This window comes from Eptesicus fuscus, chromosome 16, assembly GCF_027574615.1.
Source record: "Eptesicus fuscus isolate TK198812 chromosome 16, DD_ASM_mEF_20220401, whole genome shotgun sequence".
Taxonomy (NCBI): Eukaryota; Metazoa; Chordata; class Mammalia; order Chiroptera; family Vespertilionidae; genus Eptesicus; species Eptesicus fuscus.
The window spans coordinates 63,315,951-63,343,403 of record NC_072488.1 but is presented as its reverse complement, the minus strand read 5'-3'; the positions used below and the strand labels follow the sequence as shown (position 1 = coordinate 63,343,403).

Sequence of the window (27,453 nt, the reverse complement as noted above, 5' to 3'; positions counted from 1 at the left end):
CGCCGTCCGCCCGTCCGCAGCCCCGGCACGCGCGGCCCTCAGAGAGCCCGCTCCCGGCGCAGCGGCCGAAGGGGCGCCCCCTGGGCCTCCGTTTCCTCCTCCGCCTCGTGGGGCGGTCGTGAGGGTCGGGCCGCGGCGGCAGCTCCTGGGAAGCACAGAGCGCCCGGCGGCGGGTGCGGAGTGCAGCGCGGGCTGTCCGAGCGCACCTGCTCCCGCCCACGCAGCGCACAGCTCCGGGAAACGCCGGCCTGGGCTGCTTCGCTCACCACTCATTTCTCACACCAAACCGGCTGGACGCGGGAGGCACGGGAAACACTGGCTGAATGAATGAATGAATGAATGAATGAATGAATGAACGAACGAACCAACCGACCTGCCAATCCTGGGGAAAGCTAACCACCCGGCCATCGGGCTGTTGCTGAGCAGCCGATCACAGACAGGGGCCAGGACTCCACATCTGCATGAGCAGAGCTGCACTCCCCCAGTCGCAGAGGGGACACCTGCTGACGGCAGGACGCTGGCCTAAGGGCCTTGCAGAGGTTATCTCATTCAAGCCTCCCCACGTCCCTATGAAGTAAAGCGCTGTTAATCTCTCCATTTTACAGATGAGTTGACTGAGGCAAAAATAAGTGAATTGCTTATCCCAAATTCCATGGTAGTAAGGACAGAACAAGATACAAACCCAGAATTCAAAACCAGTGAATTTTGTATATGCATAAAATTAAGTTCTATTGATTGAATAGTTTGTGGAACAACACTTAGTGTTCTGCTTTAAATAATATAGGAGTGAAAGTGTATATTAACAAAAAAGAGAAAAATAATTCAGAAATAATTATTTCCTTTATGAGAGGATTCACCATAGGATTCTTACAATGTCAAACTCCACATATGTACAATATTCCATCTAGAAACATTTGTGCTTCCTGGAACTCTGAGTTCATTTCACATATGACAGGAACCTCTATGTAAATAACTATTCCATAACCATGGAAATATCTGCATCAGGACTAATTCTAAATTAGCTTGATTACATTTAAGAGGAAATATCAGTCATGTTTCTCAAAGGAATTGTTAATTAACTTCATTTATTAATATTTATTCAATATCCCTTGGGTCCATCCAAAACATGTTACGAGTATTTATAGCATGTGAAGTAAAGTTGTGTTCTAATAGATTAATGAAGATTAAGAGTTAAATAGCTACAACTGAATGCTTTTAATAGTTGCCATTTACTCTCCTACTCTCAAAACGTAACATCCTCACACTCCCGAGTACACTTAAGGTTCCTCACTGGCTGTAAGCTCTTCAGGACGGGTGTGTCTATCAAGTTTTTGCTGTGTCTATCTGCATGTAGGAAGCACTCAACCAACATTTAAAATTCCTGCCCTAGCCGGTTTGGCTCAGTGGATAGAGTATCAGCCTGTGAACTGAAAGGTCCCCAGGTTCGATTCTGGTCACCGGCACATGCCCGGGTTGTGGGCTCAATCCCCAGTGGGGGACTGGCAGGAGACAGCCAATCCATGATTCTCTTTCATCCTGGATGTTTCTATCTCTCTCCCTCTTCCTTCCTCTCTGAAATCAATAAAAATGGATTTAAAAAAACATACAAATGTATAAAAATAAGTAAATAAAATTCCTGATACTCAATATTAAATTAGGCTATCATTAAAAGAGGCTTTTCATGCTAAGATTCTGTTACTCTAATTTATAAGCTCTCATTACAAGTACACATCTAGTTTGGATATTAGTTTAGAATGTGAGGTTAAGCAAAGAAAGGTTATATTTATGATTTTTTAAAAAATATTTTTATTAATTTTTAGAGAGAGAGAAAGGAAGAGGGAGGGAGAGGGAGAGATAAACATCGATGTGAGAGTGAAACATGGATCAGCTGCCTCCTGCACACCCCCCAGTGGGGATTGAGCTGGAAACCTGGGCATAGGCTCTGACTGGGAATCGAACCAGCAACCATTTGGTACACAGGCCGACACCTAACCAGCTGAGCCACACCGGCCAGCGCTATGATTTTTTCTTTAGCAAACATGTTTTAAGAGCTTTTACGTGTATTAGCTGATTTAAAGATATATACACATATGCATATACTTGTAAACTAGATCCAACAAAATAAGCTTTTTGAACTGTTATTCCACTCAACTATTTCCTGAGCAGCCCCTCTGTGCCAGGTACTACGGCAGAGGCTGCTGGGGGCACTGAAAGAGGACACAGCCCCTGACCTCAGGGAGCTTAACTTAGTTCAGTGGTTTATAAAGCATGATCGGTGTTCAGCAATACCAACATCACCTTGCAAGTTGTTGTAAGTGCAAATTCCCGTGCCCTAGTCAAACCTCCTAAGTCAGAAACTTGGGGGTGACTAGCTCTTCAGGTGACTCGAACGCTCCGTCAGCTGTGAGAACCATGGCTTTAGTGGGACCTGTGGAATACCCTCCTGATCATATCCTAAAGTAAAGTATAATGTGCTCGAGGTGTGGTGACCGGGGAGGTCAGTGAGGAAGGGCCTGAGGAGCTGGGGAGGCTTACTGACGTTCATTCGTCACACGTTGTTCTCAGTGTGCACGGCACTGTGCTGGGTGCTGAGACAGGATGTAAGAGACAAAGAGGGAGCTCCCTAAACAGGTGTCTGGCGATGGGTTTTACAAGAAAGCCAGTAGGTGGTATGCAAATGCATCTTTATGGTAATCAGATTGTAAAAGGGATAAGAATTGACAATAGTAAAAAATATGGTCATTAATAATCATTATGATACTAAAGGTAGTTATTTAAAACTCAAAGCAGAACTGTTGTTTTAAATAGCTAAAAATACAGGTCCCAAGCGGAAAGTGTTTTTTAAATTTTTACATTCACTTTGAAGCTCTTAATTTGATTTATGCTCAGATATATTTTTGACAACTAAAGATAAAATATTTGTAACGTAAATATCTTAAATATTACATTATGGACAAAAGGAATCAGCACGAAGTTCTCCGTATATATTTCACTTACAGTTCATTCAGTACATACTGAGTGCCCACTAAGGACAACCACTCACTGTGCACGCTGGTGACCAGGTTGGAGATTCAAAGCACGTGTGTGGCCCTGTCCTGGGGGAGCTCGGGCCTGTGGGGGGGGGGAGGTGCCAGGCGAGGCAGTGTCGGCTGCTGCCCTCAGCTTCGGGCTGCCAACCACAGGCCCCCAAAATGTTAATGAACGCAACACCGTGATCCAGGCGACGCGGAAACTCTCACAATTCCGAACTTAAAAATGTAGTTATGTATGATACTCACACAATTTGTAGCAGGAGTCAACTTCAGTCTACATATTCAAATGTGTAACAAACAGAATTATTTTTCTGTAACTGAGCTTTATTTCTATTTTAAGTCCCTGTTTCCAGAGGCCTGCCCCCTTCCTCAGGCTGTGTCCAGATTAGGGGATCTCTGAAGTGCCAGGAAGAGAAGGGGGAGACCCCAGACCTTTGCATTACTGACCCACCCACAAGGATTCTGGGATGCTCTTGGTCTCTGGTGCAGGTTTTCAGTCTGGCCCTCCAGTTATGGCAACGGCCTGGCTTGCGGGTCAGGGCCGGCTTTGGCTTCCTTGCCCTGCGAGGTAACAGAAATCGCTGGGAGGTGGCCCTGCTGCCTAGGCATATTTGAAACATCAGAACTTCTTAGGAAGGAAAAGTCTCCTCTTTCCCAGATTCCTACCGCAGAAACACTGATTGGAACCCAGACAGCAGGTTGCAAACACTCTGAGGCTCCACTCTCCAGGGCTCCGCCGGCGGCAGAGGGCGCAGGCATTCCCAGCTCTCCTTCCCCGGAGGGGTCCGGCATTGGAACCTCATGCTACTTCCTCCTCTCTGAACCTGGGTTTTTTTCCTGCCTCAGAAGACACTCCCTCTACCCTGAGGTTTTAGCTTCAGAGACACCTAGAATTACCTTAATGATTTAATCTGAAACCGGGAAGTACTTTTCATTTTAAAGTGGGATGCCTCAGGTCAGGTGACTGGTCCAGAGCACCACAGGGAGAAAGCGCACAGCAAGGACCTCTCCCCATTTCCGGGGCTGAAGCTCAAGTCTTCCCCAGTTCCACCTCCAGCTGCCGCCTCTCTGCTTTGATGACAGTCAGAGGCTACAACACATCTCCAGGGAGAGGCAAGTGCTCATACGTTCGCTCCAATCTCTTAACACTATGAGGTGGTGTTATAATTTCCATTTCACAGGTGAGGAGGCTAAAGTGGGGAGACATGACTGTATTTCTCAAAACCAGCTACCATTTATTAAGCATCTACACTGTGTCAAGTGTGTTCGTTGTTGTTTCAATTATTGATTTGAAAGAGAGGAAAAGTGAGAACTATCGATTTGTTGTTCCACTTATTTATGCATTCATTGGTTGATTCTTGTATGTGCCCTGACGGGGGACTCAAACCTCAACCTTGGCGTTTTTTGACGCTGCTCTAATCAACTGAGCTACCTCGCCAGGGCCCAGTTGTGTTATGTTATCTCTGCTCCTTAGATATTCTTCATGGAAGGTGTTAGCAGAGCATTTTTCTGATAAGACAGGCTCAGAGACTTGAGTGATTCACCCACGGTCTTGGTGCAGCAGAACAAAATCTGAACTGAGGTCTGGTCTCCAAGGCTCCCTCCAAGGCAGTTGCTTTTGCCACTAACACAATGTATGTGCCTTTTGGAGGAGGAAATGGGGATAATACCAGTCACACTAATTTAACTATTATCATGACAATCAAATCAGATTTTGGACATGGCATGCCAGGATGCTCATACCATGAAGTTAATACACATAGCTCCCAATAAGGACACCCAGACACCTGCTGTGGGAGACCGTGAGAGGCAATCAGGTAAACAATCCAATAACCTTGTTTTCCCCGTCAATTTCCCTATCCTTGTTTCCTGTTATTGAGAACCTATTGCAACTCTTGGAAGCAAAGGCCCCAGCAAAGCGGGGAAAACAAGGTTATTGGATTGTTTACCTGATTGCCTCTCACGGTCTCCCACAACCTGCGTCAGCTCAGTTCTCAAACTCTGTTCAATTTGGCACGTCATTTCATCTCCTTCAGGTCCACTTCCTCAGGACTGAAAGGGAAGAACTGACCCGAGTAACTTTTAACTCTGCCCTGCTCTGAAATTCAATTTCTAGATAAAGCATCATATACATAAAGGATTATGAAAAATTGCAAAACACCTCTCAACTTTATCTTGACTTTTGATTTAGCATCTCACTTATTTTCCAATTCCCTTTCAAGGTTTATCTTTTGGCACCCTCAGATCTTTTTAGACACTGTAACCACTTCCAATAAAACAATACATCATAGAGGATGCAAACCACAAGCTTTGAGGACTGTCTGCAAGTTTACGTTTTAAATGTGCAAACCATTTTGGGTTGTATATCCCCTCCACAAAAGATGAAAGAGAAGTAGGAAAGATTTTTCAATAAATTAACTACTAGAGATTAGATCATAACTCTACTAGATTCCGTTTAAACTAAAACTGTTACTTTACTTTAGTTACAAGTGCAGACAAAATGTACTTGAATGTTAGTCTTGCTATTTCCTCCTTTTCTGATCTTGAGCAAATTACCCCATGCCTGATTTCGCATTTGAAAAAAAATAAGCATTCCAGTACTATGCACCTCAGAAGGCTGTTCCGAGGAACCAGCAATCTATATAAATGCAGTACCTGGCTCACAGCCAATATCTAACTAATATTTGGATATTGTCACCAGCGCTCGCAGTTATTTTTATACGTGAGCAGGTTAATTGGAGAATTATTTCAGGGAACAAACACTTGAGTGCCTACTGTTAGACCCCCAGAGCAAGGACGATGGGCTAGGTATGGCAACTCACTAAGGCAAAAAGCCCTGGATGCCGGATGCCCAGCAAGGGGCAAAACTGGGGAAACAAGAACCTCGCCCCCAGGGTAACCTATCCTCCCCTAGCATATCGCTGGTCATGTGGTTTGCACCCCGGCTCTTTTAAAGCCCCGAAAAACCTTTTCCTCTCTAGGCCTCAGTTGTATTTCAGTTCCAAGCCAAGAAAAGCAGCAAAACCAGGCAAGTGACACTATGGCTGCCTCAGGACCAGCTTTGACCTCCCAAGTCACTCCACATTGTGTCCTCAGCCTTGGGTCATGATTTGGCATGTGCTACGGATTTTTTCTTCTTTTTTCTACATCTCTTCTTAGCAGGAGACAGAATTCTACTCAAAACATGGAAAACCAGATCACAAGACAATCTACATGGCCGGGACCCGGGGCCGTGCTTCTCACCACTCCAAACGCTCTGGATCCCTGGATCCGTCACACCAGAGTGAAGAGGGTGCCAGAAGGGGAAGAATGGGTGACTGAACCCAAGAAACACCTCAAGGAGGAACCTATGGAGAACAGACCTTCCCATCTTGCCTGGTAGGAGTTGGGACACCTATTGCTAATATACAGAATTATACTCATTCTATTCATTTTGGGAAGAAAGTCCCATATGGGGACCCTTATGTGTTGGAACCCACTGTCCGGGAAAAGGACTGTGGACGATAAAACAAGGCCACATGCTGACCTGACAAGCTCGGGGAAGGCCTGCATGGCGGTTTTGCAAATTCAAAGACCTAAAGTAACCACAAAGGATGGTCTAAAATTGAAACTTTAACTACAGTTTATAATGGGTAGTCATGTCCAGGACCAGTATCTTCCCTCATAAAGGTCAATCTTTACCTTAACTGAGCCTCTGTCTTTTTGCATCTAAGATAACATCCTTGTGAAATGTCAGGGTAACTTGTAACTTCTTGTTTCCTGGACCCTTCAGGGCATAACCAAATGTGCCTGGGCACCAGGACAGAGACCACAATTTCCTTCATTGTTGTTGTTACCCTGTTAATTGCTGTTAACTATCCTGCACCCACCTAAGTAAAAGAAATATGTGTCTATCATTTTACTCTTTATCCAATCCCAGAGGTCCCCCCCACCCCTTTGCTTTCTCCAGCCTCTCTAATCTATCACCAATGGATTTCATGTAACCCACCTACGTCCCCTCCTTTGATTGCAATGTGTAAAAATAGATGAAAAACCGCCCTTCTCTGGAGCATCATGCCAATCTGTTGAGATTCCAGTTCCCGGCAATTGTCGACAGTTTGGCTCAAATAAACTCACAAAAATTCTTTACAGGTTTGAATGTTTTTACGTTAACAAGATGCAGGATGTTTTCTCTAAAGGTTGCTGCAGTAGCTCCCTGTGGTGAACATCTGACTTTTCCCAGGTGACCTAGTTACTGTCTTTCAGTATCTAACAACTACAATATGAACTATTATAATTTCACCCTCCCTTATAGTAATGGACATACTAAGCTGCCAACTGGTTGTTTTAAAAAAAATTTCAAGAAAAACGATTTTAAATATAATAAAGTTACATGCACTAAACATTAATATCTCAAGAAAAACAATTTTAAATACAATAATGTTAACTGGTTGGTTTCTGATGTGTGGAGTAACTGTTTATTCAGATGCCCTTGTCAACAGCACCAGAGGGCCTTGTTCCTTAGGCCCACGTACCGAAGAGACCTTTGCCCCATTCCATTAATAATTATTAACAAATAGAAAGAGGGGGGAAATGTTAGGACCGTAGGGCACTTTGATCCTTAAGGGCCATTTGTAAGCTTCCCGCCACAGGAGACAAAGACCAGGAAAAAGCTTTCTTGACACTGTCCTGCGGGCACCAGACCGCACGCCGGCCTTCCAGGCCACCCCCAGCCCCACTGATAGTTTCCCGCGGTGACTGCACCTAAGGATGAAACTCCAGCGCCTGGGTGCTGCCACCGACCACCCCGTGTGCCCTGGGCGCTGCTGCGCAGCCCCTCCCTGCCCCTGAACCCATTCCATTTTTCTCCAAGCACTTCGTTTGGCCTGCCCGCGCGCCATCCACCATGCTCACTTTTCACCTACTCTGTGCTACGCCCGGCACTAAAGTCCCGGGTCTCGCAGCAAAGAGTAAAGCGGTTAGGAAACCAACTAAAGAACGTGTGGACAGTGTGAGACGCGCGTCACCCGAGGCGGAGGTGACCTCCGCTCCCCGCCCTCTCCTCCAGTCGCAGCAGACACCGCCGTTCCCCACCCGGCTGGCCCCGCCCCGCGCCAGGAGCGCACGCGCGGCGCCCCAGGGATGACACGCTCGGCCCTGCCCAACGTCACTTCCGGGACGCTTCCTTCGCGAGGCCTTGTGGGTAGCCGGCCGGGTCCGGGCGACGGTGATGGCGGGGGACGTGGGCGGGCGCCGCTGCCCGGACTCGGAGCTGCTGCTGCACCCGGAGTTGCTGTCCCGGGAGTTCCTGCTGCTCACGCTCGAGCAGGTCGGCTCCGGGGGCCGCGGGGGCGGGGGGCCGCGGGGATGCTCTGGCGGGAAGACTCCCGCCGTCTGTGCGACCCTCCACGCCGGCCGCCCTGGTCTCCCCGCGCCCCCACCCGAGAGGATACGTCCTAGCACATCAGGAATTCCTGGGGGTTCGGACTTACCTTTTTGGGTTCTTAATGGCTCGCAAAGAGGAGTCCTAGGCGACCCTCGCGGCCTGTACGTGAGCAAGGAAGAGGGGCCAGGGCGAGGGTCGGGGGGAACGGAAATGGGGACGTGGTCGGACTGGGAAGCGGCGGAGAAATGGCCCGTTCTCCGCACCCCCGCCTCGGTTACAGATGAGGACACGGAGGTGCACTGCCTTATTTCGGGGCACACCGTCGGTGACGGCGGGAAGGATGCAGCCAGGAGGAGAATTCGGGGTTCTGGGCTCTCAGTGCAGCGTTTGCTCTTTTTCAGCTAATGTGGCCGCTGATAGTAGACGAAAAAGAAGACAAAAAGTGATATTTTGTGTAAAGTGGTAGAGAATTATTGAACGTTTCCTTGGGGTTTTATGTATAATACTTTGTTTTTCTTGTGTTTTTTGAACCTGCAGCACTGTATCTTTGCCTAATCTCATCAAGCCCTATGCTAAGTCGATTATTTTAGTGATGTCAGTTACCTTTTGCCTGTGTTTCTCAGGCACATCAGAGTCACCACAGGACTTGTTAATAAAACACATATTTTGCGGGATTCGTCCCCTTTGTGTCAGAGTCAGTAGTTCTGAGGCGTGGCCTGAAAATCTGCATTTTTTAGCAAGTTCTTGCTTCTAGTTCAGGGACCACAGTTGGAGCACCTCTGCCCCTACGCAGTGCTTCCCAGCCTAACCTGCCAGTGCATTCTGCGGGAATGCTGTCTAAGAGGACCCGCAGGGTTTCCACATGTCTCTGAGTGAGTACAGGGTGAAAATTGATAATAAAGGCCCATCTAGTATAAGACAGAAAAGGAGTAAAATTGTGCTTTTAAGTTTTTAAGGGAAAAAAGGATTGGGAAAAGTTTCACAGAGGCCATAGATTGGATTTGTTTAGTCAGTTCTATTAAACACAAGTGTTTCCAAGCCTTTCAGAATTGTAGGTGAGCCCATGATCACATTTCCTTTCTCATTTTCCTTCGTTGTTCTCTTCATAAATTAGGATGATGTCAGTGGAAATGCTCTTACTGCCTGGTGTGTTGGCTGCACACTTGTGGACAGCAGTGCTGGTCACACTGAGGACATGTGCCCATTGCCTTTAAGATGAGGCTGAACCAAATATTTACAGAGCTTGAACTATTTATAATACTGTTTTTTTTTTTCAGCGTTATAAAGGACCCTTAAGCATGTGTCTAATTGTAACAATGGTTTTATAGTTTGTTATTTAAGCAGTAATGTTCTGCCCTGTTAGGTAGGTAGTTGGTTAGTTGTTAAAAGAAGGATGTTGTTTTGAAATTATTTTTGTTTCCTTTTCCACAGAAGAACATAGCTGTTGAAAATGATGTAAGAATAAACAAAGACAATCTTACTGATCTGTATGTCCAGCATGCAATACCATTGCCTCAGAGAGATTTGCCAAAGAATAGATGGGGGAAAATAATGGAAAAGAAAAGAGAGCAACATGAACTGAAAAACGAGACCAAAAGGTACTTTTCAATGCTTCTGGTTTTCATCTTATAGGACTAAACAATTTTGCCTTTTTTTTTTCTCCCTAGGTAAATTTAGGTCACAAAGATTTCATATACTCAACTATTTATTGAGCACCAGGCACTGTACATATACCATGAATAAAACTGACAACATTTCTTGCTCATATTTTAATATGAAGAAACATAATAAAAAATTGAGTAAGATATATTGTATGTTACATCATGACAGAAGAAACAACAGTGAGAGGATTTACAGTTTTAATTAATGTGGCCAGGAACAACCTCATTGAGAAATGCCATTTCAGTAGAGTGACCTAGCGAGTAGTGAGCAAGCTAGCATTCCAAGCAGAAGATAGTAATTGGGGTCAGGAGTGTGCCCACGAACAACAGACCACCAGGCTGGGTGGAGAGATTCAGAGGGAGCGAGGGGGCGAGGTTGACTGGGGGTGAGTGGAGCTTGTCAGATCACAGAAAGCTTTGCAAGTCATTGTGAGAACTGTGTCTGGACTATTGAGAGGAGAAGGCAATGGAGGGTTTCGAGCAGAGTCGTGACACCATCTGAAGTGCGTTTTAACAGGGTCATGCTGGCTGCCATACTGAGAAATGACTGAAGGTGGGGGAGGGACAGCGAAACCACTTAGCAGACAGCAGTGATCCAGACAACAGCTGGTGGTGACTGGCTGAGGTGGCACTGGACTTGATAAGAGGTGGTTGGGTCTGGATGTATTTTAGAGGCAGAGCCAGAGCCAACAACATGTGCTGAATTGTGAGAAAAAATAGAATCAAGACCCTAAGGTGTTTGAATAATACGGAAATGGAGAGACTCATACAGCTTCAGGGACACTGTTTCACATTTTTAAATTCCAGAAAATTGTTTATAGAACCACAAGCAAATGAATTTCCCATTTAAAGGTACATGTGATTAATCAGTATAGTTGGTTAGTTAATGAGGACAAGGTACCCAGAGATCCCTAAGTGAGCTAGTTGTTTCTTTTCCTATGTCACTTACATGGCAAGTGGGTGTTATTGATTACTGAATCTTCTTTGAGAGCCTTCTGTTTGTAAGGTACTGTCATGGGCAGTGCAGTAGCGATGGAGTGAGGGCAGGATGCTAATTCTGATTCCTGGTTTTACTCTCTGGTTCTGAAGAATGAAGAAAAACTCATGACCAGTAGGGAGGTTATTCCCCAAGGAGTAGAATAGTTGATGGGCATGCGTGCTCAGAGTCTTTTGGGAAGTAAATGAGCGTACAGTCCCACTTTTGATCAGGAACACATTCAGTTCAGATTGGGCATCATTTTAGTTCGATGGTTGCGTGTTGGTACAGGCTGTGTATTAGTGTCAACTTTCATAAATCTGGATTATGCTGTGCATATCTTTAATTTACTTCCTTTGACTCTTACTTGGGAAGTATTTTCTTCTTTATCTGCACATTCAGGCACATTGTCCTAGGCCAGTGATGGCGAACCTCTGACACGCGTGTCAGTGCCATTTCTGATGACACGTGGCCGCTGAGGCGGCCGCATGCCGAGGATGAAACATTTATGTTATTTAAACTATAAATATCACGAAATAATGTTTTTTCCTCAAAGTGACACACTACCCGAGTTATGCTCAGTTTTTTGGCGAAGTTTGACATACCAAGCTCAAAAGGTTGCCCATCACTGTCCTAGGCAAAGCTTTCAATCCTGACATACTTGACTTCATGTGACAGCTTCTTTTAGGCCCTCAGAGTCACTTTGGAAAGGATCTTTGGCTCTATTTTTAAAAATCACAGTTTGACTCCTGTGTCAGCACTAAAGCTGGAAGGATCTAAGATCACCAAGCATTATTGAGTCGCCTGCTGTTTCATCTCTGGAGGAACTGAGCTCTGGAGAAGGGCTGTGACGTGCCTGGTCCCACCGAGCTGGACCAGGTCTTGACTGCGGTGCTTCTCGGACCTGAAGGCGCCCCTTGCCTCTGAGGTTGAACTCTCACAGCTGACGCAGCTGCTCGCAGTCCTTCTCTTTCCCTCCTGCAGTGGCAGTGGATTACAATGGGTTTATTTTTCTTCTTCTGCCGAATGGTTGTCAGTGGTGAATTTGGCTAATCAACTGGGATCTGGTTAAAAGGCAGATTCTGAATTTTTTACAAGCTCCCAAGATACCACAGGTGCTACTGGTCCCTGGACCACACTTTGAGTAGCAAGGCTGGAGAGTTCTTCCTGCTAAGTTTGTTTAATTAAAATATTTTTATCATAAATCTGTTGTTTGAGGTATAAAGAATAATGAACAAATGAAATACTTTTATTATCTTTACGATTAAGAGTGGAAATTAGATTTTCAGAAGCTAAATATGAAGACTTGCTGAATTTTTAAATTAAATTAAATTAAAATCAAACAAATGTTCCAGTTCCAATTATTTTAGAAAATGCCTTGGCTTAAGCAACCTTAATGAATGGAGCATAATGTTCCATATTGTATATAGATTGTCGCTATGGTCGTCTTGGTATAGTTTTGTAGTTTATTATCCTTTCTAAATAGTAATACACTAGTGGCCCGGTGCACAAAATTTATGCACGGGTAAGGGGGAGTGTCCCTCAGCCCGGCCTGCACCCTCTCCAATCTGGGACCCGTCGAGGGATGTCTTACTGCTGGTTTAGGCCCGATCGGGCCTAAACCAGCAGTCGGACATCCCTCTCACAATCTGGGACTGCTGGCTCCTAACTACTCATCTGCCTTCCTGCCTGATTGCCCCTAACCACTCTGCCTGCCGGCCTGCTGCCCACCCCCCCTGCCAGCCTGATCACCCCCAACTGCCCCCCCCTGCCAGCCTGCTCACCCCTAACTGCCCTCCCCCCCTGGCCTGATCACCCCAAATGGCCCCCCCCATCGGCTTGATCATCCACAACTGCGTCCCATCCTGGCCTGATCACCCACAACTGCCCTCCCATCTTGGCCCCTAACCGCCTCTACCTCGGCCCCGCCATCATGGCTTTGTCCAAAAGAACGTCTGGAAGGTCTCCCAGTCTAATTAGCATACTACCCTTTTATTAGTATAGATGGTCAGGATAACCCTATCAATAAGATGGTGATTTTTAAAAATTAAAAGAATTTTTAGTTACTAGGAAATTCTGTTTTACCTTCTAGGGTTAGTTGGTCAATTGATGTTTTAAAAATAACACTCTTGTGTGTACAATAACGCTCTCTTTAAATTTCATGTCAACGAATATTTAAACTTTAAAGCACCCGAAAATTGTTATTTCATTTAGAGAGTAAAAGAAAATTTCTTTTCCACTGGCCCTACTTACAATAGATTCGTCTTATCAGTAAATTATTTTGGGTCATTGTTTGTTTTAAATTTACATCCTAGTACCTGCTTTGCCATTCCAGATGGCATCTTTCATGAATGTGTCTCTGATTTCAGGAGCAGCAGTGTAGATGTGTCAAAGAAAAGACCTCTCATTGTGTTTGATGGAAGTTCAACAAGTACAAGCATAAAAGTGAGAAAGACAGAGAATGGGGATAATGATCGACTCAAGCCTCCCCCTCAGGCAAGCTTTACCAGTAATGCCTTTCGAAAATTATCAAATTCCTCTTCAAGTGTGTCACCCCTAATTTTGTCTTCCAATTTGCCTATGAACAATAAAATGGAACACAATAATACTGACACTAAACAGAACCATGACTTAGCGCATGGGAAAAGTCCTTTGGGGCCTGCGAAGCTGCCGCCTTTGTCCCCCGTGGGAACGACTCCAGTGAAGCTAAAGCGAGCTGCTCCGAAAGAAGAAGCCGAGGCCGCGGTGAGTGGGCAGTTTCACGCTCGTGAGAAGGGAACGGGGTCTCTGAGTAGTCACTGCTGCAAGCTGGTCGTTAGCCCTCACGTGATCTGTCCGATGTTTACATCTCATTTCTCATAAATCCATGATGATAAACTGATGCTTTTTAAAAGTACACTCAGTTTTTTTTCCTGCTTAAAATGTGTAAAGAGAGAGTCTCTTAGACACCCTAGATTTTTCTCATTTAGATCCTTTAAGTATCTTGCAACTAAAAGAAAGACTCTTTTTAAAAAATATATTTTTTTTTATTGATTTTAGAGAGGAAGGGAGAGGGAGAGAGATAGAAACATCAGTGATGAGAGAGAATCATTGATTGGCTGCCTCCTGCACACCCCTCATGGGGGATCAAGCCTGCAACCCAGGCATGTGTCCTTGACCAGAATCGAACCCGTGCGTGACTCGACAGTCCTCATGCCGACGCTCTATCCACTGAGCCAAACCGGCTAGGGCAGAAAGAAACACTCTTGTTAGCAAGGCTCAGCATGTTAAGTAATTGGTGCAGGTCACTTTTCAGTAGCGTTGGAGAGCTTGGTCTTAGTTTTGCACGTAGCTTAAGCCACGCTAGAGTCTAGGATTTGCCACTCGCCTCCCCTGCCCCTTAAATTCCCTGTCCTTGGAGGGTAGAGGGCGCTTGGAGGAATCTGCTATGTTGTGTTCTGCTGTACTTAAGCATTTTAGATGCTGGCAAATTTGATACAGTTACACAGTTTATTTAGAGCTCGATTTATGAGATTATGTAAATATCCAGCAGTTTTATAACCTTTGTTTATCTCAGACTGCTATATCAAAAAGCACCATTGACTGATGGCTCAAGCGACAAGCAGTTATTTCTCACAGTCTGGAGGCTGGGAGTCCAGAATCAAAGCCCTGGCAGATCAGTGTCTGTGAGAGCCCACTTCCTGGTTCACAAGTTGCTTGTCTGGGACCTCACGTGGCAGAAGGGACAGGCACCTTCTGGGGCCTCTTTTATCAAAGCGTCAATCCCATCCATACCCATTACCCCAGAGGCCCCACCTCCAAATACCACACTGGGGGACACAGACATTCAGTTTGTAGCACGTTTGTGTAGTATATACTTGGACTTTATTATCTTCAAATTGTGTGTCAAAGGGATCAAAACTCAGAGTAGTTCAATCTAAAATAGTAGACCCTAGAAAAAGAAAGCTACTGTGTATCCGACCAGCCCTAAATTCTTACAGTAGTTCCTTGAATCCTTTTAGTAATCCTGTGATGTAGGCACAGTGGTTATTTCCATTTCACAGATGAGGAGGTTGGATAATTTAAATAAACTTGTCCAGGGTTTCAGAGTTGATAGGCAGCCGGACTGCAGTTAGAATTCACGCCTAGCCCCAGAACACGCACTTACGACACATGTTGCCTCCACACTTACCTCGGTCACCTTTGTAGGCGAGGGGGAGAGAGGAATGGGAAGAGGAGTCCACCCTCCAATACTACAATAAGGAGTGAGCTTCAAGGATTTTTTTTTTTTTTTGAGAAGACATTTTCTCAAAATTTTTACTCTTTCAGAGGTGTGGTTTTAATTATTTTTAATCCTCACCCAAAGATACATTTTCTGTTAATTTTAGAGACAGAGGGAGAGAGAAACATTGAGGAGTCGCCTCCCATACGTGCCCCGATTGGGAATCGAACCCACAACCTAGGTATGTGCCCTGACCAGGAATCGAACCTGCCACCCTTTGGTGTGTGGGTCGATGCTCCACCCACCTGAGCTACCCGCTAGGCTCAGAGGTGTGGTTTTTTTTTTTTTTTAAATCCGTTCTCCTGTTAAGATCTTGGGTTGTGAGACTGAGGGAGGACATGGGCTCTGCAGGGGGAAGCAGCCCAGGAGCAGTAGGTGGTCTCAACCCCGAGTACACCCTAGGGCCACCTAAAGGAGCTTCAGAAAGTCCGCGGTCAGAGCCTCATCTCATGTGATGGGTCCTGGGATAAGGCCCAGGTCCACACGTGCTTCTGGGTGATTCTAAGGTGCCCACGTTTGAGAACCACAGCTAGACACGTGGGAGCCAAGGAGGCTTGCTCTTTTTCCTGGTCTAAGATCTCTCCCACTAGATGGCAGCGGGGATCTACCGTTTGTATGTTGGTAGTAAACCTTGGCGGTTTAAAAATAGTCATTTCAGTTGTTCTCTGACATTTTTGTAAGTATAAACTGATTTCTGTTTATGTTATTTTAGGATAACCTGAAACCCCCAGAAGCAAAGAGGAAGATACAACACGTTACATGGCCATGAAGGAAAGTTTCCAAAAATGTAAATATAACTGTAGTTTTCAAACAGTTCACATATATTGACAGTATTTACAGAGAGCTTGATTATTTTGAAAATTTTCTAAAGGTTTAAAATTAGGTTCAAAAAATAAAGTCTTTCCCTCCCTCCCTGCCTTCCTCCCTCCATTTGAAAGAAAAAAAATTGCCTTTTATTCCCTGATTAGGTAAGAATTTCTCTTTTTTAAAAAAAATATGTTTTTATTGATTTGAGAGAGAGAGGAGAGAGAAAAAAATCCATGTAAGAGAGAAACGTCAATCGGCTGCCTCCTCTGCACGCCCCCTACTGGGGATCAAGCCCGCAGCTGGGGCATATGCCCTGACCTGGAATTGAACCAGCAACCTTTCTTTGCACGGGCCGACGCCCATCCGGCTGAGCCACGCTAGCCAGGGCGGAAGGAATTTCTTTTTAAATGAATGGCTTACTATAAGTCGTTTATGTTGACCCTAGTCAAATCAGGAAGCTACAAGTCTGGTGTACCATAAAGCATCTGATGAATTTTAGGAATTATTCTCATTAATCTGTTTCAGTCTTTAGAGAACTTTGAGATTTTTTTTAAAAACTCACATATTTTAGAAGTTCACAATTTTTCTTTTCCCAAGCAAAAGAATGAAACAGTTCATCCCAGTATTTTAGTAAATACCGCCCGTTCATCCTTGAAGTTCACCGAGAAAACATCTTTGCAGCGCTGCCCATAAACTACTCAGACTGTACAGATACAATTGCTGTTCCCTAAGTGCTTGCTATTGCTCCTTCCCTTGAAGCCATAGCAGAATAGGTTTCTCCTGAGTGGACCGGTCAGGGTTGCCCCAGGCCCACCCTTCAGGTTGTTCTTGTGGCGCAGCTGTCCTTCCTCTTTTCAGGAGCAGCCTGATCTCACTCCGCTCAGGGCTCTCCCTCCAGGAGCTTAATGAGGCAGACTGTAGGAATCTCCAGGTGACGTAATCGTGTTAGAGGTGTGCCTGTTGGTAGGAAGTTTAGTGAACAGGAAGAGGAGGCAGAATTGTAGAATTTAGGAGAGTCCGGGAGTATAGTATGGTGGTGAAGGGGGAAACTCGCTGTGACCCCGATGGGCCAGCACAGGAGGGACTGAGGTCGGAAGTCAGGACCCAGTGACGGCACGGAGGGGGCCAGTTGGCCGGGTCCCTGCTGGTGCGGCATGGGGCGCTGGCCACAGGGCTGTCCCGCAGGCATCTCTCTGAGGTGGTGTAGGTGGTCTTGTTCCAGCTGCTAATTGAGTCCGTGAGCAAATAGGTTATTCCTCACATTCGTGAGTTCCAGTGTTCACTTTTCTGCCGTGTGTTTCTAGCCAAGTGCGAGAACACTTGATCCTTTCTGCCTTGTACGATTGATCTTCAAATTGGGGTTTGTCTCAGTACTTTTTAGAACAGTTTCATTCCTCTTCCTATTTGTTAAAACAAGCATTTTAATTCAGCTATTGACTAGCCTTAGGAAGAAGTAATTCCACCGTGCAGGTGAACACTGTACTGAAACTTTAACCCTGTAGTTTCAGTCCTGTCTTCTCCAGACTGCATCGGTTCACATAAGACAAAGTGGATACATACTGAGTGTTGCATAAATTGTTAATGTTATGGTAAATTATTAAATACGCAGTTGTCTGCAGAGCTGATGTATAACTATGTTAAGGGACATTTTGAAAAGTGCAGATTTTAGGGTAGAATGACATTATATTTATTGAGTTGTTCCTTCTGCTTTCATCTGCATTTCTCTCTTAGTTAAGAGAGAATTAGCCATTTGACAGTTTTAAGTCAGTAGAAACTTATTTTTAGTTACTCAAAAAATTAATTTTTAATTTGTATATTTAACTTACAAAGTAGGTTGGTATTAACAGCTGAACTGTGTAACATTGTTGCTTCAAATTGAAGTTTATATTATGAACCTTCAGAGTCTGCGCTCATATAGCAGCATGTTCTTGACCTACTTTGAGTTTGAAATGTGGAGGAGCTAAGCTGGGTACTGTGTGTCCCATACACCAACATCCTGGATGCTGTGCCTCCGGGTGCAGACGCAGCTGGCCCTCCGCGTCCCCATGTGCGGGAGCAGCCCGCGGAGCCTGCCCGCGGAGCCTGCCAGGGACGGACAGGAATCGGCAGAGGTGTTGGGAGGCTGACGTTTTGAAGTGTTGCTTTGGTGAGCTTTGAAGCTGAGAAGGACTTGAATGGCTGACAACTTTGGAATCCTCTGTACTCCCTAACACGGGTTACTATTGTTGCTCTCGATTCTCTAGTCCAGTAAAGCCAGTTTTTCTTCTTGTCGGGGTAGGAAAGCGAATGGCATTTGTGTCAGAGTGGCCTCTGAGGTGGAGTTACCGGCACTTGACCACTGCCTGCCCTTGCCAGGTGGTCTTGCTCTTTTCTTCCTCCCCCTCTTGGTTCCCCGTTTTCCTTGCTCGTGTCCTCCTTTCCCACATTTTCACGTTCTTGGCCTTCATCTCCTTCCTCCTTTCTGTAGAGCCTAAGCTTCAGGCTTGGTCACACGGCGTGGCCCTGCTCACTCACTGCGGTGGAGCTGGACCGGCCCGTCCTTGTGCTGTGAGGCCGGGCTGCTGCGAGCGCTCCGAGAGCGCCAGGCACGCGGCCTCCGGGCTGTCGGCTGCGGTTTTTCACATGCTCAGCAGCCAGGCCCTGTGGGAAGCTGGTTCAGCTTCTGCCGTGAGGCCTGGTGTTTTTGCTATATTCAAGGTCCTCAGAATTGTAATTATTTTTTTGAAGTAATATTTTGGTTGCTTAAGTTTTCAGAGACAATTCTAAACTGATCTAGAGACTCATTCAATAGCAATGACCTTTTTAAAACTTACATTAAGTAAAACTGCCAGTAGCTTAAATACATGTATGTCAGAGCCTCCTCTGTTCTCTACTGTGGGACTTCAAATGTTTTTAAGTATGCTCTTTTATTAAATGCTCGTGCAGGTTTTGTAATTCAGTACAGAAAGTTTAACCTTGTAATGTACATTTTTTTTGTATGTAAAAAGTCTTTTAAGTAGCCTTATCCTTATTTAAATAAACTGAATAAAATTATTGAGTAGACCTGTCGTTCGTAAAAAAATAAAATGAAAAAATACTCTGTTAATGACTTGATCTCTTTTTATTTGAGTAAGTGCTATTGAAAGGTGTCAGTTTTATAGTAAAAAGTCTGTTTCTGGACTGATTGAGCTCCAGCATGATTCCGATAGTGCCCCCATCTCGGGGCGCTGCTGTACAAGGAGCGTGGCTGGAGCGGCCTGGCATTCAGGACTCCCCGGTGCGACAGAGGCTGACACTGACCACCACTGTGCTTGGGGGAAGGAGACAAGTTCCCAAACCTCATCCCTTGTAAGCTTTCTTAAAAAAAAAAAAAAATATATATATATATATTTATATATATATATAAATATATATATATAAATTTTTTTTTTAATTGGTTTCAGAGAAGAAGGGAGAGGGAGAGATAGAAACATCAATGATGAGAATCAAAATTGGCTGCCCCCTGCAGCCTCCCGCCCCCACCAGGGATCAAGCCATGACCTCCTGGTTCATAGGCCGACGCTCAACCACTGAGCCATGCCCGCTGGGCCCTAGTAAGTTTGTTTAACTGGGACAAAGCAGAGATTCGTTGAGGGCTTATTTGTGTTTGGGTGGTCTTAAGAAAGTTAATTTCTAAACTGGTGTCTTAATGTTGATAACGAAGCTCTAAATTAACTAGGAAGAGCTTCCGGTCACCTGCCTTGAACTTAAAAATTAGATCCTTGATTTTTTTTGTCTGGACAGAAGCGACCAAAAAAATCTTATTTCCATTTAGATTTCAATTAATGTGCTCTTAGTACTAACTGAAGTGCCTTGCCCTGCCAGTTGTTATAAAGTTGGTTGTCTTCCCTGTTGTGGCAGAAGAAATAAAGATGTGAACTAAGTTCTCCTAAAGAAAAGACAGGCAAGTGAACAGGAATGATGGGTAATTCTAATGAGAGAAAAAAATCAGGCTTAGGGTGAGAAACTTTAAATCTAGTGGTTAGGAAAGCCTCTTTGAAACGCTGGTATTTTAAGGGGTGACAGCTATGGGAAGCTTTTGGGAAAAACATCCTATAAATGGTAGGTTGTGATCAAGTAAATGCTTCTACTGTCACTCCTGGACCCCTGCTGCAGCCGTGATGGGAAGAAGTTAGAAAAATACACCCCGCTGACAGCCACCCACTCCCCATCCACCTGCCAGGTGACTGACTGCCTGAGGTCCCAGGGCAGACAGCCCAGGTAGCCGACTCGCAGAATCACGGGAATAGAACGGGCGGTGCGAAGCCGCTAAGTGCTAGGGATGGTTTGCTACCCAGCACTAGATAACAGACATCGGTCTCCATGGTGAAGTGAACACCCTGAGTCTTCATAGGTTTTTAGATCAAAAAGGCTGGTGGGGTGGGTAGTATAAAATGAAGTCAGAGAAGGTAGACAGAAGCCAGAGTAAGGTGGATCTTAGGCCATAAAGGACCTCGTATGTGATTCTGAGAGAAATTGGAAGCTGTTAGTTAGCGGTATTCAGACTTTGCCAAGTTGAATCAAAAGACAGAAACAAGACTGGTTGGTTAAGTGTACAATAGCATGAAATGTTTTTTAATCTCTAATAAAATTAACCAGGTGCCTTGTTTTTTAGTCTTTGGGTAAATGGTTTGAACCAAAATATTTACATTTCTTTGACTAATAATTAAACCTTAGAAGACTAAAATACCAGTTACATTTAAAGATAGTTTTATAAATATGAGACACGATATCTAGCTAAGCCTTCTGTTAGGTCTGTTCTGCCCTGCTACATACTTTTTTTGAAATAAACTTTCAAAACCTAAACCTTGTAGAGTTTTCGGTGTATAGAAATGTGGCTGTGGCGGTATGGAGAGTTTCCCTCTCCCGACAGCTTCCTGCCACTGAGACGAGGTAGTCTGGTGCCTTCCTTGAGACTAGTCAATATCGGTACATTGTTAGCTAAAGTCCATAACTTGATTCAGATTTTCTTAGTTTTTACCAAATGTCCATTTCCTGTCCCAGGATACCACCTTACCTTTGTTTTCATAATAACTCCTTCCTTCGACTCAGCTGGGCTGTCACAGTTTCTCAGACTCGGCAATGGGGAGCATGTTGGTTAGTTGTTTTGAAGAACGCCCCTCAGTTGGACTTGCCTCAGGCTTTTTGCACGATTAGACGCGTTACGGGTTTCAGGAAGATCGGAGGAAAGAGCCCTTCCATCACATTATATTAGGGTGTATTCTCTAACGACTTTTAACACTTTCGAGGGGACCCTTGGCCACCTGGCTCCGGCACTGTCAGGTTATATGGGGTTACTTTCTTTCCTCCTTTCGTGCTGTGCTCGGGAAGGGTTTCATGGGAGGAGTGTGGAGTTACGCTTCACCTAGCTGGCCAAGCGTCCACATGACCCGTGTGGAATTCTCTGCAGAATTGTCTGTTCTCCCCCCTTTTAAAATTTAATACTTATGTGAGTGTGGGCTCAGCTGCTTACACTTTGGGTAAGAACGTAATGCTTTCTTGTTGGTTTTGCTCAGATTGCTCTAGCTTTGGCCACTCACTGAGATCGGTTTCAGTTGGCCGCTGTGTCCCTCTGACTTGGGTCATCCTCGTGGTTTCTCTGGAGCACTTCCTTCCTTTCTGGTGGTACAAAGGACTCCAGGTTCCTCTTGTGTATTTCCTGTTCCAGGCCCAGACGTGGCCATTTCTCCAAGGAGTCCTGGTTCCTTTCATTGAAGGATGATGGTATTAGAAAGCAAGATCTGGGCACTAGGGTGCACTTTGATACCGGGGTGTCATTGCTTCTGGGCCTCAACTGACAGAGCAAGGAAATACCTATGTGTTCATGCTGGCCCTGGCATATGCACACGTCTGTGCATGTTTCTATATGTAAGCATCTCTACAGTAAGCTAACCGTGAGCTCATGCTGTGTGGACCACTGTAGACCTCCTGTGCTTGTGTCTGAGTGCCCGCCCTGAAAGTGAGAAGCCAGGCTCCCACCACCCACTGTCCGTACCTACCTGTTCGCTTCCGGTACCCAGGTGCAGCAGTGGCCGCTGTTCACCTGTGCCCATGTGGGGACACCACCACCAACTAGATAGAGCGCAGTGATTCCTCTGCCTCTAGCCCTTCAGACTCCACTCATTTCCAGTGGTACTTTAAGTCATGTCGCTTAAAAATATAATGGGAGTTTTATATTTTAATGAACAAGAGGATGTCAAGTTAACTTTTCTCTATTTGATTGATTGATTGATTGATTGATTAGAGAGAGAGAGACACCGATTTGTCGTTCCACTTATTTATGCATTCATTGGTTGATTCTTGTATGTGCCCTGACTGGGGACGATGCTCAAACTGACGTGAACGCCCTGGACAAACATGTCATTCATGCAGTAGGGACCTGCTGTGTTTTCACACTCTACATAAGGCGCTGGAATAAGACATGTCTCTGCCCCAAGGGGCTTTACCCTCTTACTAATCCCCGTTGATTCAGTCTAAACATTCAAATAGTTTGAGAGAAAATCTGAAGAACATTTAAGAGTTAAAGTCAAAATGTTCTGTGTACCAAATGGTTTACTAGTCATGTTTTTAATTCCTTGAAGCCTAAGGAAACCAACCAAAAACTGGATTTTCTCTTAGAAGCTGCTTCCGAACCTGGGAGGGATTTTGTTCATGTGCTTCTGGTGGGACAGCTGCTGAGGGGTGTCTGGACGGAGTCCCCCGCTCTGATTTCTGTGGCAGGCCTCTCTGTTCTCTCTCATTCCTTTGGCGTGCTGAGAGGTCCGTTTCTCAGTTGATGTGCATTTGGCACGTGTGATGCCCGGACATTTCCTTCTCAGTGTTTCAGAAAAACCCATATTCAGAGATCGCATCCCCCACAGTCATCTCCACGTATAAGAAAACAAATTGTGTTTTATTTAGAAATAATGCCCTCCGCAAACTTAGTCCAGTTACGGCTTTTTCTCGTTGTTTCCGACAGGGAGCAGTGGGACGCAGCACTCTGATGATGGAAGAGGAGGCGTGCCGGAGGGAGTGACTTCTGAAGGCTGCCGCTAGCTGGTGACAGCAGCGGCCAAACCTGGACCCCTGCCCTTTCCTTAAACCAGAGATAGGCCCCTTCCTAGGCCCCTCCACGGCCACCCCACCCCTGGAGTAAAGGGCAATGGCCCTGCTGTCACATGACGGCCCGCTAGCGAGCGGAGAGAAGAGGGACATAACAGACAACAGACGTCACCGCAGCAGGTGTGCGGCCGGCAGTTTCCCCCAGGAAGGACGGGGCTGGCGTCAGGAGCCTGCCCGGGTGCTGGCCTTGCGTGGCCTTGAGTGAGCATCGCTCCTTCTGGGCTCCCATTTTCACTCTGATCCGGGGTCTCTCCTGGATCTTAGTTCTCTGTATTTCCACCTCATACTCACCCTGAGCCCTCAGGCTGCCCTCTAAGGCCAGGCAGCCTTCATGTCAGAATGAGCATTTAAATGTACAGGGAGCGTTATAAGGCTTTTTGCTCATTTCTAGCTCTATGTACCTTGTGCCTCAGCCTGGGGTCTCTGCAGAAGAGGGGGCTCCTGCGCCTGGGCCTCCTTGCTGTCAGCATTCGTGGCGTGCCTCCTGTAAGTGTGTCTACTCTGTGTCAAGGTTCAGGACTCTCGGGGTGGGGGCGTCCACTGTTAGTGTGGGATCCTCGTGGATACTGTCAGTCACCCTTTCCCGGAAGTGTTCCCTGCCGTGGATACCCTTCCTCTGCTCTTTTAACACATCTCAGTAGAACACATCCCCCTGTTGAAAAAAATCCAAAGCCCCAAAGAGTTGTCGCAAAGATGTAGAGACCACGAGAACCCAGCAGAGTAGGCCATTTGTTTGACGCGCTATCACCAATGTGTTAAGGTGAGAAGACGGCCCCGCACCCCACTGGATAGGAAACCTGGTGGCCAGGACTCCAAAGAGCACCTGTCCCACGTGATAAAGGTGAACTAGAAGTCAGCCTGCCTGCTGAGGGAGGGAGGAAGGCGAAAGAAGAAAGAGCAGGGAGATAGGAAGGAAGGAAGGAGCAAGCAGGCTCCTGCAGGTTTGCAGCCAGAGCTACACCCGGGAGGCTTCCTGGGAAGTAGGTCCAGCCGAGGCCGCGGAGCTCTGTCTGCAAGAAGACGGCGCTGGGCACGAGGAAACGCCTGCGGATGGTGCTGGGCGCGGTGCCCGCACAGGGCGGCTTACCCAGGCACACGAGGAAACGCGCACCAGTGCCAGGTGCCGCCGAAACATCAGGTGGGAGAGACTGACCCCAGAGCTTTCCGGTATTAGAGCGATCTGATGCACATCAAGCACATTTGCTTTATATTAACTGTCAGTATAGGAAGCTAAAAAAGTATAACATACCTTTTTCTGAGATGTCATAACATTGTAAAGTTTAAAATCTACAGCTCAGTGAATTTACGTGTGTGTGTGTGTGTGTGTGTGTGTGTGTGAGAGAGAGAGAGAGAGAGAGGCCACTGCCCAGATCAAGACAGAGAGCAAACTTCCCATAAAGAGCCAAACAGTACACATTTTAGGCCTATGGACAGGCCGTGTGTGGCTGAGTGGGCATGGCTGTATCCCCATACACCTTTCTAAGAGAACGCAGGGCAGTGTGCAGGACTTAGCCAGAGCCAGTTGCCAATCGAAACACAGAACCTTCTCAGCATTCCTGAAGTTCTCTCCTGCCCTTTCCCCAGCAGAATTAACCACTATTCTGACTTCTGTCTTCATCGTTGAGTTTTACCTGCTAGCGTTTGTTTTATGCACTTTTATGTATGTTTTATTTCTTTTTAATAAAAAGTCTTGTTCACAAAGTGGTTTATCAGAGAACGCCATTATTTTAGAGCCAGTCGGAAGTATTGTTCAGTGTCGTGATTCCCAGCTGGGGTGGAGGCCCATGCGGGCTCTGCAGACCCCCGAGTGCGTGTGGCGGCTCCGATCGCAGTTCAGTACTTTCAGGATTCTTCCCTTTATCTTTGGCTTTCAACATTTCAACATTTTCACTATGATATGTCTGGGTACGGATCTCTTTGCATTTTTCATACTGTGAGTTTGTCAGGCTTCCTGGATAATTTTTAGATTAATGTTTTTCATCAAATTTGGGAAGTTTTCAGCCATTCTTTTTTTAAAATATATTTTTATTGATTTCAGAGAGGAAGGGAGAGGGAGAGAGAGAAATATCAATGGTGAGAGAGAATCATTGATCGGCTGCCTCCTGCACGCCCCCTACTGGGGGATGGAGCACACAACCCAGGCGTGTGCCCTTGACCGGAATCGAACCTGGGACCCTTCAGTCCGCAGGCCGACGCTCTATCCACTGAGCCACACCAGCCCAGGGCCGGTCATCAAGTCTTAAAACATTTTTTCTGTCCCTTTACCCCTCCTCTCCCGGTATCCCCATTTTGCATATGTTGGTGCACTTAATGGTGGTTCGCATTTCTCTGAGGCTCTATTCATTGTTTTCTTTTTTCCCTGTTTTTCAGATTTCATGATCTTTATTGATCTGTCTTCGTGTTCCCCGATTTGCTCTCCTCCCAGCTCAAGCTTCTCTAGTGGTTTCTCATGTTGGTTATTGCACTTTCAGACTCCAGAATTTGCATTTGGCTCTTTTTAAAAAGGTTCACCGCTTATTGGTGTTCTCACTCTGATGAGTAATGGTTATCATAAATGTTCCTTTCATTCTCTAAGCATGGTTTCCTTTAGGCTTTCGAACATGTTCATAGTAATGCTCAGCCAGGTCAGAGCTTCTGCTTAGCCCTCTGAGCAGACAAGGCTTCGAAGAGCTTTGCTGCCGTGTGTGGCTTGGCGAATGCTCTCACGTCTGCTGCACGTCCTCCGACTGCTCCTCAGTGGGGGCAGCCCCGTCCATGCCGTCTCCTGGACCCCCGGCGGCAAGTGGGATCTCCTGAGGGCGCGTCTTCCCCGAGTTTTCTGGTAAACTGGCTAGTCTGCCATTTTGCTTTTTGCTACTAGTCTCATAAAGCTACTAGCTCCCTGGTAGTTGCTTGCCACTAAGATCTGTGTTTTTGACAAGTTGGGTAATTTAAGGTTGGAGATGTTTTGTGCAGCTGTGTTTTTAACCAGGAACAAGTAAGATGTTCCATACTGAAATTTGGAAAGCTTTTACTTTTGTTTTTTTGGAATACTGCTATTTTTATTTTCAAAAGCACATTTGCAAGAATGCTTTTACTTTTATATTATTGTGGACGAAAGGGGCCACATGCTGACCTGACAAGCTCAGGGGAGGCCTGCATGGCGGTCTTGCAGACTCAGAGACCTAAAGGAACCACAAAGGATGGTCTGAAATTAAACTTTAACTAAAAGCAGTTATGGTGGGCAGTTACATCCTAGGCCGGTATCTTCACTCACAAGGTCAACCTTTACCTTAACTGAGCCTATCTCTGTTTTTTTGCGTCTATAACAACATGCCCTTGAAATGTCTGGGTAACTTGTAATTTCTCTTTTTCTGGATCTTGGGGCACAACCAAATGTGGCTGGGTGCCAGGACAGATACCACAGATTCCTTCACTGTTATCCTGTTAATTGTTCCTGCACCCACCTAAGTATGAGTCTATCATTTTACTTTTTATCCAATCCCAGGGGTTTCACTGCTTTGCTTTCTCCCGCCTCTCGAGTCTATCACCAATGAATTTCATGTAGCCCACCTATGTCCCTCCTTTGATGGCAATGTATAAATACAGATGTAACCCTCCATTCTCTGGAGCATTATCTCAATGCATTGAGGTTCTGCTTCCTGGCATATGTCGACAGTTTGGCTCCAATAAACTCACAAAATTCTTTACAGGTCTGAATGTTTTCATGTTAACATTATAAAGAAGATGGCAAAACAACTAACAAGGGCGGGTTTATTCCTTTTGTGAGCGGAGCCTCCAGCTCACTGTAACTCTGGCGGCCTGGCTCACGTGGTCAGACGCCCTCCTGCTGGCGGCCTGAGAGACGGGCGGGGCTCCCCCCAGGCTTTCCGTGGCACACCGTTTCATTTTATAACAACTTATCCTTTTTGATGAAACTATTAACAGATGTCCCCTTTCCCCCCCCCAGTGACCCCTTCTAACCCACCCCCATCCACTGCCCCGGCCTTCCCACTCTATGGTCTGTGTCCACGGGCTATGCATATATGCATACAAGTTCTTTGGGTAATCTCTTCCCTCTGAGAATCATCAGTCTGTTCCCTGCTTCCATGTCTCTGGATCTATTTTGTCTGTGAGTTTATTTTGTTCATTAGCTTCCACATATGAGTGAGAACATGTGATCCTTGTCTTTCTCTGGCTTATTTCACTTAGCATGATACTCTCCAGGCCCCTCCATGCCGTCTCTAAGGGTA

General features: G+C 45.8%; 1 protein-coding gene across 4 annotated transcripts; it reads left to right on the top strand.

The window, feature by feature from the left end:
* The first annotated feature begins 8,220 nt into the window (after positions 1 to 8,220).
* Positions 8,221 to 26,608, top strand: C16H2orf49 (chromosome 16 C2orf49 homolog). 4 transcript variants are annotated; one of them, XR_008558467.1, is made up of 6 exons: positions 8,221 to 8,340; positions 9,829 to 9,995; positions 13,404 to 13,779; positions 16,008 to 16,082; positions 23,079 to 23,707; positions 25,592 to 26,608. XR_008558467.1 is itself a non-coding variant. In XM_054727957.1 (6 exons), exons 1-5 carry the CDS (start codon positions 8,242 to 8,244, stop codon positions 16,062 to 16,064), a joined length of 573 nt encoding a protein of 190 aa, XP_054583932.1. In that variant the 5' UTR covers positions 8,221 to 8,241; the 3' UTR covers positions 16,065 to 16,082; positions 23,079 to 24,559. The 4 variants fall into 4 exon arrangements, 3 of the variants coding, with proteins under 3 accessions (XP_054583932.1, XP_054583931.1, XP_008151635.2); XM_054727957.1 differs by lacking the exon at positions 25,592 to 26,608 and having other exon boundaries at positions 13,404 to 13,530; positions 13,657 to 13,779; positions 23,079 to 24,559; XM_054727956.1 differs by lacking the exon at positions 25,592 to 26,608 and having other exon boundaries at positions 23,079 to 24,559.
* Positions 26,609 to 27,453: the final 845 nt, after the last annotated feature.